The following is a 14,477-nucleotide window of genomic DNA, read 5'->3' on the forward strand; positions in this document are numbered from 1 at the left end:
TGCGGCTGGTTTCACAACCTCTGATTTAGCAGCAATCTTGGACTACTTTACCTAAACAGCGTTGAATAGCACACTATAAATCAAAATTCTGTGAAACCAGCCAATATACAGCCTCATGCTATTCTGTGACTAAACGGAAGGTAGCGGCTCTGGCGATTTGATCCCGCCCCTTGCGTTTTACAATTGGTCAAAGTAGCAGCGCTTCCCAGCTGATAATGTAATGCCATTGGCACGGATCTCACGAAGGCGGTCCCGCCTTTATTGTTCCAATGAGCAGCTCCCCCAGCCAGAGATTCTGCGCAGAGGGAAGGAAGGAGAGCGAGAGAGGAATTGGACAAAATTAAGCTGGATTTACATCGTTCACTCGTCCCTCCCTCGAAACACACAGGCAACATCTGCAATTACGGTGTAGGTGAGTCGTGTTTCCAGCGCAGGTGGTGTACATAAATACCGAATTTCCCATTTCTAGGCAGTGCAGCAGAAGTGTAGGAAGACTTTCTTTGTCAGTCGACTGTTTATTTTCAAAAAAAAAAAAATAATAATAATAATAATAAAAAGCTAAAGAAAGAAAGCAAGCAAGCTATTTTACGGGAATGTTTGGGAATACTTGTCCCTGCACGCTGCGTTGTTAATGCATTTACAAAATGTGATGACTGGGACTCCAAAATAATTATATTTTGACGGTCTGTAACTTGTGCAGTAACTAGCACTGGTGTGAGGTTGAGCTGGGGTTTGCAGTGTGAAGCACAAGTGGTGGTAGTAGTATTGTTGTAGTTGTTTTGTTATTTTATTCTTTTAGATACACTGTGAAAATGGAACGCGTTTTTGTAGGTAGGCCCCCGGTTTAGAGTGAGTGTTTTGTGTCCCGGTTCGTATTTGAATCTCTTGGAATCACCGGAACCATGCCTTGCAGATAGCACGGTCAGTGTTTGGAGTTATGCTACAGCATTGTTGGGGTTTCTCGCATCGCAGCAGTTGATTTCCTGCGCTTTCTTAAATGACTACAGTAAAGCCGACCGTAGCATTATCAAGCTAGAGGACAGTGTTGTTTTTGCGTAGCACGTTTATTAGGTTTGCCAGACAGGTATTTCCCTTAATCGCTCTTTCGAAGTGCAAATCGGAATATTGTTGTGTTGCACATGAACAGCCAGCAGTGGCATGGCTTTTAAAGTTGCTTTTTGTTACGGTTGTCGTTTTCACTGTCTGTTTCTGCAGCTCCGTGAAAAACTGTCAAAGCCAAGTGAACACTAAATACCTTAACAACATTTCCGTTCAGCTGTCTGTCTGCCGTTAGTCATGTAAGATTATCGCACTATATCGCTGCTAGTTATTTAATTACTTCAAACATCAAAGACCCAGATTGTTATTTTAGTAGCCATCTGTACTGCTGTTTGACAGTACAGTATAGGCTGCTATGCTATGTTTGTAAGAGACATCACTTCTTTGTCACAACCTTTGTTAATTAAATGAAGTATGTAGTTTGTTTTACAGATTGCTTGTTCGCGTCAAGTTTTAGCAGTCGCAAGTTATTACAGTAATTGTTAAACTGAGCATCTGCACACAATACAGACTGCACTGCCACAATTAAAAAGTATATACAGTACAGTTTCAGGGCTGTAACCATGCCGTTGATTAGGGATAATGTTTCCAGGTAACCTGCTTTCTTCCTAGGACGGTGTACACGCAGCAGGGAGTTGTATTGACATGCTTTGGGACTTTAATTGCTGCCAAGAATTTAACATTTTTTAAAAGGTAGTATGACTCCTGGCACCAGACAACATTTGAACAATTTCCAGACGTGTTTACTTGACATTGGATAGCCTGTCTTGAATAGGGCTGTGGGTTTGTGTTTGAGGTACTGGTTAGTGGATTACATTTAGCTAAATCTTCATCTGTATCCATACATCTGTGTACACCACTGTCACACAATAGGCACTCAGACCTCCATTCTGTGGCTTTGATAGTGTGGTATTGTGTGTTCTAAAGAGGGAATGGTTGGGAGACATGTACCTTTGTATAGAACACCTTATTCATAACAGGGTGTCCTTCTATAAACCTAACTTTTGTCATGGTCTTTTGAGAGATCTTTTCAGAAACAGAGAAGGATAGGAACTGTTAAATACATAAAAAACAACCCCCCCCCCCCCCCCCCCCCCCCCCCCCCCCCCCCCCCCCGCCCCCCCCCCCCCCCCCCGCCCCCCCCCCCCCCCCCCATAGAAACTTGGTTTTATTATTTTGGACAAGAATGTCAGCTAACACAAATAGCAAACTGAATTTTTCAGTCTCGTATGAATTTAGTTTTAGAGTATGCTAGGCCCATGGAAATCTAGCTCGGAAATCCCAGAATTGCACGTTTTTAAACATTTACAGATAGTTAATCATTAATTTAAAGGGCAACAATGTATTCACTTAGCTGCTACCCTGCTTTAAATTGTAATGATAAACTGCAAAAAAGAAACCGTTATGGATTTGTCAAGATTTCAGTACATCTTTTTTGCACAGATGTCATCCCATCCACGGAAGCATAAAACATTGTAAAAACAAAAAAAAAACTAACAAAAAAACATACTGTATTTTCTGCAGTAAAAATGAAATACAGCAAATAAACAATGTTTAACAGTAGTTCTGAAGTACAGTCTTTGTTTTTGTGGTGTGATAACATAATTTTGCACAGATTGAGCAGACAGAAGCACAAACTGCACAAGACCTTTTCTCAGTGCTCCTAAATAGAATAGCCCTTTTATAAAACTGTGTTCCTTGGCAAACATTTCCGTCATGTGAGAAATACAGTGAACTTCAAGCATCCAGGAGTGAATGGTATGTTTCCAGATGGATTTTGTTATGCAAGAGATGATTTAAAAATGATGGCTGTTCTACAAAGCGGTAATTGTTGAATAAACAATGGTGAACTAGCAGGAAGTCTCTTTTAATGATATAACTTCTTTGTATTAGGTGTCAGTCAGTCACACCTCCTACATTGTTTTGACACATCGTTCTCTAGCCACCCCCTATGCATCTACTGCCTAAAGAAAAAAAAAAAAAAGGTTTGACCTTATTCAAACAGAAGAATAGTTAGTTAGGGAGAGCCAGAAGTGAATTAAAATAAATATCACATTCTTAGTTCTGGAGTGTACACTACTTTTTCTGTGAAGGCTGTATTTTCAAAGCCACATGAAATGTGATGGAATCGTTCATGTAGTGTCACGTACTGTGAATGAAGTTGACAGGGACCTATGAATGCTTAATTGGGTGAGCCAATGGCTATAACTTTTAGCTGTGCATAGGCACTATTGTAATTATATACCAAATGGAGACCTACATTTTATGACTGACACCTTTTTAATGTGGTGTTGTGTCGTGGCAGGGGCGTGTGGAAGCTTATTGTGTGTTGTTGCAACTTTATAAAAATGATATTTGTTCTTTATTTTAGGAACATTATGGTGCATTTTCAAGAGGTGAATCTGGCAGCAGTGTTTTCATCCATGTTCACAGTTGAGTGCACCTGGCTGTAGAAAACATTGCCATGGAAACCAGCAGCGGAAGAGAACAGACAGTTGAAACAAAGCCTTTGTGCGATGGCTGTGAAGAATCAGCCAGAGGGTGCCAGGCCCAGGGGACGGAGGCAGACGAGACATCTGAGCGCAGTGATGCTACTCCTGAACTGCCGCCCCCTGGGAAGCTGAAGAAAACAGCTTTTAAACTGTTTGGAGGGAGAAAGAGCATTTGCACTTTACCCAGCTTCTTTGGGGGAAGAAACAAAGGTCATGGGAAGGGGTCCTCTAAAAAGGGGATCAGCAAGAGCAAGACTCATGATTGTATCAGTGAGGTGAGCTGGGAGGACGGCAGAAGAACCGCTGACATGCCAGCGGGAGACTTTGAATACCACGGCCAGAAATGCTCATCTGTAAAGAAGCTGTCAGGTTCTCAAAGTGTGTACTCAATAACTGACACGAATAAGAAAGCAGACGCACCTCTGTCGGCAAGCTCTGAATGTTACGATCAGAAACTAAGTGCCGACAAGTCCTTGTCCTTTCCCAGGCCAAAGAAGGGACTAAAAGGTTTGTTCAGCAGCATCAGGCGCCACAAAAAGAATAAAGCTGCAGATTCTGAAAAAGCTGAGACGCCTGGACTTTCTGTAGAGATCCCTGCAGATGCAGTGCCTAGAAGTCAGTCAAGTGACAGCAAGGTGGAGTCTGAACTTCAGGATCGCTTGTCTGACAGTAATGTGGCAGACACACTGAATGAGAAAGACAATTCGACAGATACACCTGAATGTAGTGAGGATGCAAATCTTTCAGAAGAAAGTTTAGTAGAAACTGATGCGAATAGTAATAAAGCATTACACAAAGATAAGGTTCCGAAAGACTTGGAAGAGCTTGTGCAAGGGGAGTCCGCAGATGCAAAAGTAGATGGAGCCAGTTTGTGCATGCTATCGATGTTCATCTGTGCCCCCGATATAAACCCAGACTACCTAGATAACGATCCACCTTCAGTTCATTCTTCCGAGCAGATCAGTTCAGTATTTGGGGATGTGTCCTCTCTGAAGAGCTTTGATTCCCTCACTGGATGTGGAGACATAATTGCGGACCGAGATGACGACAGCATTGCTGAAAGCACAGTGTTGGCTGAAAGAAGTCGCAATGCGGGCAAAAGAAGCTCCTGCTATGTCACTTACCAAGGAGGCGGGGAAGAAATGGCGACCCCTGACGAGGTTGATGAGGATTATCTGCAAAGTTTGTGGGAAAATGAAGCTGCAGCTGACGTGTGCTTTACCCCTGGTCAACAGCAGATGCTCCTGGGCGATGACATGGACCTGCAGATATCTCCGGATGGACCCGCCCTTCCTGGTCCTCGTGTGGATGCTGCTAATAATCCCAGTGTTGTCCGAGCTGTTGCAGATAACGGTCATACCAGCGGAGACCTCCTGACCCCACAAAGTGACCAGCCCGAATCTGCACCCAACAGTGACGAGGGTTATTATGATTCCACCACTCCGGGTCCAGATGAAGACGGGGGTGATAGCCTCAGCCGAAGTAAAAAGGAAAAGCTTCCACGGGACAGCTACAGTGGGGATGCGCTCTATGAGCTTTATGAGCCTGACGATAGCCTGATGAGCCCCCCTCTTGCAGATGAACCCTCCTTTGAGACTCTGCCACCCACCCCAGATGCTTTGGAGTTTTTAGGAATGGGTGTGGATAAGAGTTTGTGTCCCGGTTTTTCCAACAAAGCTGGACTTATGGAAGAGGTTAGACAAGGTCAGATAGAGCAGAAGCTTATGGGGTGGGAAGTTAAAGGCACTAAAAAGCCCTCAACAAAAGAGCAAGTCATCTTGAGCAAGGATAGATTTTACGCAGAAAAAAGAGTTGATTGTAGTTCTAAAATGAACAGTAACACATATCAAGCTTGCCTTAAAGAGGAGCAGGTAGTTTCACAGACTAGGATAAGAAAAGGCTCAAAAGGAAAGCACAGAAATAACCAGACACACCACACTAACCAAATAACAAATGCAAAGCTACTTCCTGATTTGGGTGGCATGGATGTTGTATGCAGCACAAAGAGCTCCCACCGATCAAAAGACCCAGTTCCACTTGACGAATTACTGCAGGGAAATGGAAGATGCACCCAGCCTGAAAAGAGAGGAAAAACTGATACTGGTAAAATGAAGACTGATGAAGCCCTTGAGTGTGATCAGGCTGTCTTCTTCTCCCAGGCCTTGATGGACTTCACTAACAGTACCACGTTCTTAAACAACCTTTCTGAAAGTATCGGCAGCTCTGATTCTGGTTCTTCCTTTACACACAATATGCAGGCCCTTCCAGCAATGGTGACGTTCGATGTGGTGGACATGGAAAACGAAGGGGAGTGTGATCGTCAGATTGAAATGGATACAGATGAAGACATGTCGTCGCCGTATGAGGCATACGATGAGAGCTACTTGCAAAAAGATGCTTTTGCTGAATGCGACGAGAGGATGTTTGAACTGTACGATCAAAATCCTTTTCTCAGCAACAGCTGGGGGGTTGCTAGTCTTCCACGGCATCTTAATTTCAGTAAAATGATCCCAGCAATGCCGGCCCCATTGTCTCTAAACAGGAGGAGCAGATCACTAGATACTGACAGCTTGGAATTCGAACTGGCTGACATGTATCTGTCAAAAGTTATTCCTCAGCTTCCCCAAGTCTCCAGGTCTGAATGGGATTCCAGGAAGGCTTCCACTCTCCATTGGCCCTCAGATTGCGAAAGGAGGGGACGGTCAGCCAGCTCAGAATGGAGGGAGGTTGCTGACATTCCTAATTGGCCCTGGCAACAGGAGACTTCGTGCAATTTCGCCCTTCCTTTGATGGATGCAAAAAGATTAGGACAGGTCCAGAGTTGTAGTTCTCTGGGAAAGGGAAGGGACATACAGCATGAAATCCAGAGGGATAGATTGGATTTGCAGGATGAGGGTTGTTCTCCTGATCGGGGGCTTCAGCCTCGGACTTCAAGGGTTACTCGTGACACTGGGGCTGGTAATCCAATACAGAGCTCCAGGCAGATGGCCAGACCATCCCATCTCCCCTTAGAATCTGATGAGTGCTGGCCTCAAACTGGATCAAACTCACTGGGGACTTCCAGAGACAGCTCTGGGAAGATGCTTGCTCTTGTTTCTCCTTTGGATGAAAAAAATGAGGCTTATTTCTCTAAGATTTCCTCTGCAAGTCGTTACTCTGATTTTTCCCACCTGCAAATGAAGTGCAAACCCATAGGTGTCACCCAAGGAATGCCTCATTTTCACTCTGACAACCCAGACACTTTAAAACCAGAACTCTGTTTGGGACAGTGCGAGACTCCCAGCAAAGGGCGAAGCGAACATGAAATGACTTGACCTGTTGGGTGGAATAAACACACTGCACTAGATTTGTAACCTTTATAAATGGCTTAAAAAAAACTTCCAGCGTTGTATTGCATTTTTATGTTGTCAATGATGTCATCACATATGTCACCAAAGACACCATGCAGCAGGTTTACTTTACAGATCAATAACTTCACATGTGTTGTACAAAACCATCCTTTGGAGCATTAGAATTAGTTTGATGCAAACTTTTTTTACATGATTGTATTCAGAAAGATGGAGTCTTTGTTACTTAAACTACAAAGGGATTTAGAAATGTTCTTTTAAAATGGTCAAGCAGTGCAGAGTTGGTTCGATGACTGCTGCTTTGCTGCTCAGACCTCATGGAAGCTGCTTTCAGTATGCAGGGTTCATGCCCTCTGTTTTGAAAAATTGAGAGAATATAGATATTTTTAATGTTTTTAAATAGTTGTCATTTTAGTATTTTAAACAGACAATAGCTAATTTTATCTTTGTTAAATCAGAGAATTTTTTTGCAAATGTAATTGTTTTTAATTAGTAAATTCTTATTTAAAACACACAGTTCCTTAGCAAGAGAGTGCAGATTTAAAAAGCATTTGATACCAAGGCAGGAGCGCTGCCTTGTTCTAGAAGGCACCTTGAACCACAGTACAATGCATCGAAGAGTCATTTCTGAACATGTTACCTGTATAATATCCAGCTTCAGTACACTCTCCCTTATTTAGCACTATGATGTTTAGCATTTAAGATGCAGTGTTTGCAGTCACAACAACGCTTGTACACTTACAGGTTGCCGTACGACACTGTTTTTTGCGTACAGGATTTTTAAAAAGGTTCGATGACATTGAAATGTTGTTTTTTGAAGGCTTAAAAAAATATTTTTCCTTTTTTTTATTATATAAATGTTGACATGTTTTGAATTGTTTACAAAAAGTGTTTTTAAAAAGCTGGTGCTGTTTACATTTTATAAGTACGTTTGCGGCCTGTAATTTGTGCACGTTGGTTATTTAACTGAAATCTGTGACGCAGGGATGGTGGCAACTGTTTTATGGATCAGAACAGTGGAAGATCCAAATGCTCCTGCACTGAAATGCATAAACCATATTTTTGCAAATGTCACTTGATGGTATTTTTATTGTATATAGTTTTGCTAGGAAGTGTTTTTATACATCACACCAGGGCAACCACGGCTGGGTTATAATAGAGTTGAAGAGGCAGTATTTATATAGACCTCCAATAAGGTATTTAGTTTGTTCTAAGTGTGTGTGTGTGTCTCATTGGGAAGAATTAAGCCCTGTGAAGCTTAGATAACTTTCCTTTGAATGTTTAAAATGGGTTTTATGATTTCCTTGCTTGCAGCCACTCTGGTCATCTGTCCTCTGCAGGTCTTTCAATCCCAAGGGGTTTGTTTTTAAACATCATTTTTTTGGGTTCAACTTTACTGTTCTGAAGGTGGTAGACCTGTAGTTAGTAAAGTAATATGTTGAACTTTTTGCTAGAGAGAAATCTTAGTCAATCTGACAACTGTCTTTTGAAAGCTCTTTAGTCAAGCGTTGCGGTTCCTTGGTGAATTTTCTCCTGATGTCAAGGTGAGCCACATCGTGCAGGAATGTAATTGTATTGCAGTACTGAGTGTGTTCAGGAAGTGTTATCTGGAAACAGTGACACGTGGAGACCTCTCGCTGACTGAAAGCAACACTGAACTCAAGCTTGGTAACTGACCCACACGTACAGAGTGTGTAATATAAATAGTTGTTCTCTGTCGTTCAGTGGTGAATGTCTTTTCCACAATAGCAGAACAAAGTGGCCAACTGACTTCCAGACTGTGCTGTAGTGTTGGGAGCAGACATGTCATGGAATGCACATTTAATTCAAACAAGGCTTTACAATTGCTAGAAGGTATTCATTTGAAGGTATATCAATGTCTGTTCTAGCAACAGTTTCCTAGCAACATGGGTCTTGCCAGGGCACAACTCAAATTCTTTAACTGCAAACATTGCATCCTTGCGTCAAGGTTGATGGGAAGCATGTAGTCTGTTATTAATACCCAGGTTTCTTTTCACTGTCTTTCTCAGTCTGTTTTTGATATGTAAAGGGTTGAATGTGCTAGTCATGAATTGCTGTATAACATATGGGGTGGGGGTGTTGATTTTTGTCATTGATAGTAATGGCAAAGCCATAACCTGATGTTCATAACCTAGAACACATTTCCACGAAATGGCCAATGAATTTAAGATAAATAACATGCCATACGTTACCTGAAGCACCCAGGTTCTTATTTTAAGGCATGTTTTAAGGCAAACTCGAATGCAGTCATACACATTTCATAGAAAAAAATAAAATAAAATGCATTTTACAATATATCTAGCGTAAAAGCATGTGCAATTCTAGTTCATATTTTTAACCTTTGTTACATTCACTGAGAAGTTTAGCAAACCCTACCAACAAAGTTTGTTCCAAGTTTTTAACAAGGACAGGCTAGTCATTTCCCTGTTCCGGTATTTCTGCCTGTTGGACATTGGCATTGTTTCCTTGTTACATGTTCACCAAAGGCCTTTCAGTAGCATAGATAAAGTCCGAAGTCGTGCTGTGCTACAGAATGTAATTTCTAATTAAGCTAGAGCCTATGCTGCAGAATGGATTGTACAGTATCTAGCCTGCCTTGAAAACAGTGTTCCTCAGGTGCAGCTATTCTGTGATGAAACAGTGCAAACTTTAAGCATCCCATTCACAAGACACAGTGGTCACAGTATATTTTTGCACTGAAGTGCCTTTTTCAAAGAATGCTTTTACTATAGTTACATGAATGCATACTGTGCTGCTTGCCAAACTGCCTAATGTGTGTTACACAGCTAGCAGTTACTTAGTAGCAAGATGCCACAGTTCTGCTTGTTCACTGCAGTGAATTTCTTGTGTTGCAAGTTGTATATATTGCTGTAAATACTGTGTTTCTTCTGTGGATGGTTATTCCTAATTGCAGTGGGTGCAGTATCCCTTTAATCAAGTCTCACTCGAGCAACTGAAAATATAAGTACATGCATAATAAAAAGGTGCAGGGAAATAAGATTTTTGTATTTTCCATTCTTTGGGATTTATACGTAGATGCATATCTTGTGATCCTGAGTTAAATAGCTGCAAAAGCTGTGCTAGCGTGCTTAATTAGGGCACTGTAGAATTCCAAACTGTTTGTAGCACCCTAAGGCTGATTAGGGACACTGCACCTGCTGTTAAACACACAGCAACCTGAACACATTTCTTTCCACTTGTATTTCTTTATTGTGTGTGTCTGTGCTCACGTATTTGTATTGGATAGAATGTTGTCAGAAGGGCATTTATATAAGCTATTGAAATAAAACTTGAACACTACAAACCTGGAATCTAGCCGTGATCATTTCAGAGTACAATGCACAGTAGAATAAGAATGCTGTGTCACAGATTCTAATGTTGATTGTGTTTTTATGGGAGCTTTTTTGCTAATAGTTTCTATGTGTTATTATAAAATGCAGGTTTATTCACACACATTTTACTCCTGAGCACATGGATGTTTTCTTCCTTACGCCTGGAATTTTAACATGGGCAGTTTATATATCGCTGATTTTAGAAAAGTGGACATTCTAATCCTCATGATTCCATTTGTCAGTCTGACTCTCCTTATGCATTCAGTGAAGTGTGACTGGCCAGTAATAAGAGTCGGTGTGGCAGGTGGGGCAGGACAGCTCGCTGGAGGACAATTGAAATGTGAACGCTGTTTAATTACCACTCATGTGTAATAGCCTGCCAGGGATGTGTCTGAGGACCAGTTGTAAAAAGGGATTATCCTTGAAGCATTTCTCCCTGGGAGCCAGTATCTCTCCTAATTTTGTTCTCATTGAAGATTCATAGTTATTGATTACAAGTCCCATATGTTCTTTCTCTTATCTGTTTCTAGTAAATGCAGCTCAACAGTCTTTTTTTTCTTGACTTTTTTTAAGGCTAGTTTTCATGAATTACTAACTACCAGTAGTTATGTATTTTAGTTTTAATAACACAAGCAGTGCTATAATTAGAAAAAAAAGACTTTTTGCTGATTATCTATTTGCTGGACACCTGGCAACACTGACCTTGCATGTTCCACTAACCCTTAATCATTTCTTTTGACACGCTCCTTGGTTTTATAGTTAATGTCCCGGTGTAAAGCAAACCGGTTCCATATGAGAAAAAGAGAATGGGTGTAATTACAGTAAGTTATTCCAGCATTGATTTTTGACATTATTAAATTAAAAAGGTCATGCCTTATTACAGCACAGTGCTGTTAAGCCATTCATTTTACAAGCCTATTGATTTAATTAAGAGGTTAAAAACAGTAGCTGCCTGTGGTTCAATGGTAAACCTAAGTCCACTGGCTGTTCAAGTACCACACTTCTGTATTCCTGTATTATATTGAAATCAACTGCTGCATAATCCTTGTGGTTTTTTGAATATTCTGTTTCGCAGTAGTGGTGTGCAAATGCAGTATTCTATATTCAGATCCTATTTGTAGAAGGTTCCTCTGAAAGGGAGGTTGCAAGATGTTTGAGGGTTTTCAAGCGAGTCTGTGCAAAGTGAAACCAGTTACTGCAAGGATACTTGCTTAGGAAGCAATAGGATAACAAAGACCAGTAGTAACCAGCAGTGTAATTCCAGCGTGTTGCACGTTCAGTGGACCAGCCTTGATTCTCATCGGTAACCTGCAGGTTTCTCCCACTCTCCATGTGAGTAATCCTCACTCAGTCACAATGTCCTTTCTAGCTAATATGAAAAGCACCGCAGGCTCTTCTGCCTTAGTACAGCAGACGCCCGACAATTAAAATGTAATAACATCAGTGGAATTGAGGAGCCCTCTGTTGTTGCATATTTCAATCAAAGCCACCCTTTCTTACAATGTGTCAAACTAAGAAAGATTTTGCCAAGTTGCTTCACCATTCTGTACCCTACTTTGCCTGAATATATTTGATTTTGCCAGTTTTTGGGCCTAGCAAAACATGTCGTACATTTCGTACTTGTTACCACTGATACCTGACAAAAAGGAAGCCACAGCACTTATCAGTGATCAGTTGCTGTTGCTGCCATGGCAACCGGGATCTCGACATAATCGCTGCAGTACATCTTAAGAGCTGAAGTTAACACACATAGCTGTAATCCAAATGATCAACACACCAATCTATCTGTACGCTTTAAATGCAGAGGGAGACCGCTTGGTTGAAATGAGCTGCACAATCCATCTGCAATGTGTTCACCATATGGATACAATACCCCAGAAACCACTGTAGAACTACTGATGGCTGGAGAAGCCTTTTTAATGACTGTAATAATGACCTGACTCTCATCCAAAATAACAGATTTGTGGTAATCCTGTGCATTTAGTGTGAGCCTGGTGAATGTCAAATAATGTTTTGGAGGAGAATCTGTTGCACCAACTGTTCCATCCTATGTTCCATATACAGAAAGCCGCAAGGTACAAATCCCGTTCACTTGCAATTTTGCCTTTCTTGCAAACATTGTTGCAGTTTATTAAAAATGTCTATCTAGCTGTGTGTGCATTGAACTGTCTAGTGGAGACTAACAATCATTTCAGATACAAATGCTGTCTTCTGTCTAATCCCCAGGGAGGTGTATGGATCTGTAGCACTTTAAAAACACAGCACTTTGTTGGCCATCAAATACGTTGCTTGTTTCCTTACAACAAACTCCCTGGAGTGGCATCCCTCTTATCTTTACCAATTCTTTAAAGCCACACACAGCTAGGAGGTGCACAGACTTCATAGTTTCAGGGCTGATATGGGCATATTGGGTTAAATGTAATGGTAAACATTACATTATTTGGCTTTTTGGTTTGTGGATGATAAAGAATAGTCACTTTGAGTTACTGGTTCCACATTCCATGATTTTCATAGACTGGCGTTCATGAAACCTTGTTATGATTTTTACAAAGCAATCATTAAATAAACTGCTGTAATCATTTTATCAAAATAAATTTAATTTACTCTTAAGACGCTGCTGTAGTCCGAGTTTAACATTTGATAGTTGGTAAAGCATTACCTTGCACATTATTACATCCTTCCTGCAAGCTCCAAACTGTACGACACTGTAGTGGTGCTTTCATTTTAAAGACAGCTGTAAAGAAAGGAGAGTGTCTGCCAATGTACCATCCTGGCCGCAAAGGATGACTAACCAAGTGCTACAAACAAACAGCCTGGGTTTAATGTTCTTCACGCTTGCTCGCTGAGGGGATGTTCCTGCTCGCCAAATCTGCTGCGTTTAGGCCAGACACAGTCTGTTGCATGTATCTACTGACTGATGAGAAGCACAGCAAAAAGCTGATTAAAATAAGCTGGCTGCAATCACACAAGCATGTTGAGTCTGCATATGAAATTTAAGAGTTTGCAAAATGTAGAGAGTGGAATTTATGATGCATTAAGGAACAAACCCCGATCTTCTCCGCTGCTCCAGATGATTCTGACCTGGTGCTCGAAGACACACAAAACTTCTCCACACAGGTTTGAAGATTGAATTAAATATTAATTATGAATTGCAGGATATATAAATATAGATAATGAGAAAGCATGTAGCACCTGAGACTGATCACAAGAAAAGTATTCAATCACTCTGACGATGGGAACATGTCAAATTAGCTGTCACCAGGGACTGCCGTCACAAACACGGGAACAAGGCTATTGTTGCCATGATATCATTTGATTAAAAGTAATTCAATTAGAGACAGCTAAATACAAAGGGATTAATGAGACACGACTGGTGCCTGGGCTGCAGCAGACTGTGATTGATGGGGAAACCTCCAAAGGTCAGTAGGTGATTGAGATTAATACATGCTGATTAGTAGGAGGCTTGGGAGCGAGGCTACTATGTGTGAGAAGGTGTGCTAAGAGGAGGAGACACTGCCCAAGCCAGAAAAGGGCAAACCCCTTTATTTTATGTTTATAATACTGAACACTGGTTCCCTTTAAAAGCACTGTCACTAATGCTTTAAAGGGATACGTCTTAATATTTCATTTTTTGCCTCTTTCATATCCTGATATCCTGTGTTTTGTGTGACTCTCCAATTGTGCTCAGGTCATCATTTACCATTAAGAGTTGCCTGCCTTTCCTATTTCAACCCAAAACACACTGATGATGCAATTAACCCCAGGAAACTCAAAGGAAGCTTTCCTTCAAAATGCAAGATCTTAATTTCAAACACATACACAATGAACTTCAGATCACATTTACGGAGGTATCTGTCTATAGGTGAATGTGCTGAGTCATTTCTTCTCTGTGTTCTGGAAAGCTGCTGTTTTGTTAGTGCACCCTGTTGATATTTGTACCTGATGCAGGTACTCTAGCAAAGCTGAGATCTTCACACACAGCATCCCTAGAGCCATACAGCTCCATACTATTTGTATAGGATCGCTCCATGTGCAGTGGCTGCCTGGTTCTTGTCTGGGATGTAACAGATGACTTTTACAATGTGTTTTTTTAATGTACAAATGCTTGAGTTTTCTTTCATGTTCCACCTTGTTTGCTTAAGCTACATCTTCAGCTTCTACCCTCATCACAGCAGCTTGGCTCACACAATACCTTGAGCAGTCCAGCATCACAGCACAATGCGTTC

At 41.3% G+C, this 14,477-nt stretch overlaps 1 protein-coding gene across 1 annotated transcript; it reads left to right on the plus strand.

Moving 5' to 3' along the window:
- Positions 1–57: 57 nt before the first annotated feature.
- Positions 58–10,214, plus strand: LOC121295801 (APC membrane recruitment protein 1-like). The gene is made up of 2 exons (XM_041220857.1): positions 58–412; positions 3,431–10,214. Exon 2 carries the CDS (start codon positions 3,524–3,526, stop codon positions 6,863–6,865), a length of 3,342 nt encoding a protein of 1,113 aa, XP_041076791.1. The 5' UTR covers positions 58–412; positions 3,431–3,523; the 3' UTR covers positions 6,866–10,214.
- Positions 10,215–14,477: the final 4,263 nt, after the last annotated feature.

This window comes from Polyodon spathula, chromosome 20 (genome assembly GCF_017654505.1).
Source record: "Polyodon spathula isolate WHYD16114869_AA chromosome 20, ASM1765450v1, whole genome shotgun sequence".
In the NCBI taxonomy this organism is placed as follows: Eukaryota; Metazoa; Chordata; class Actinopteri; order Acipenseriformes; family Polyodontidae; genus Polyodon; species Polyodon spathula.

What these genes read in the sequence shown, in the direction of transcription:
- LOC121295801 (XM_041220857.1), top strand. Translation starts at nt 3,524, where the DNA reads ATGGAAACCAGCAGCGGAAGAGAACAGACAGTTGAAACAAAGCCTTTG.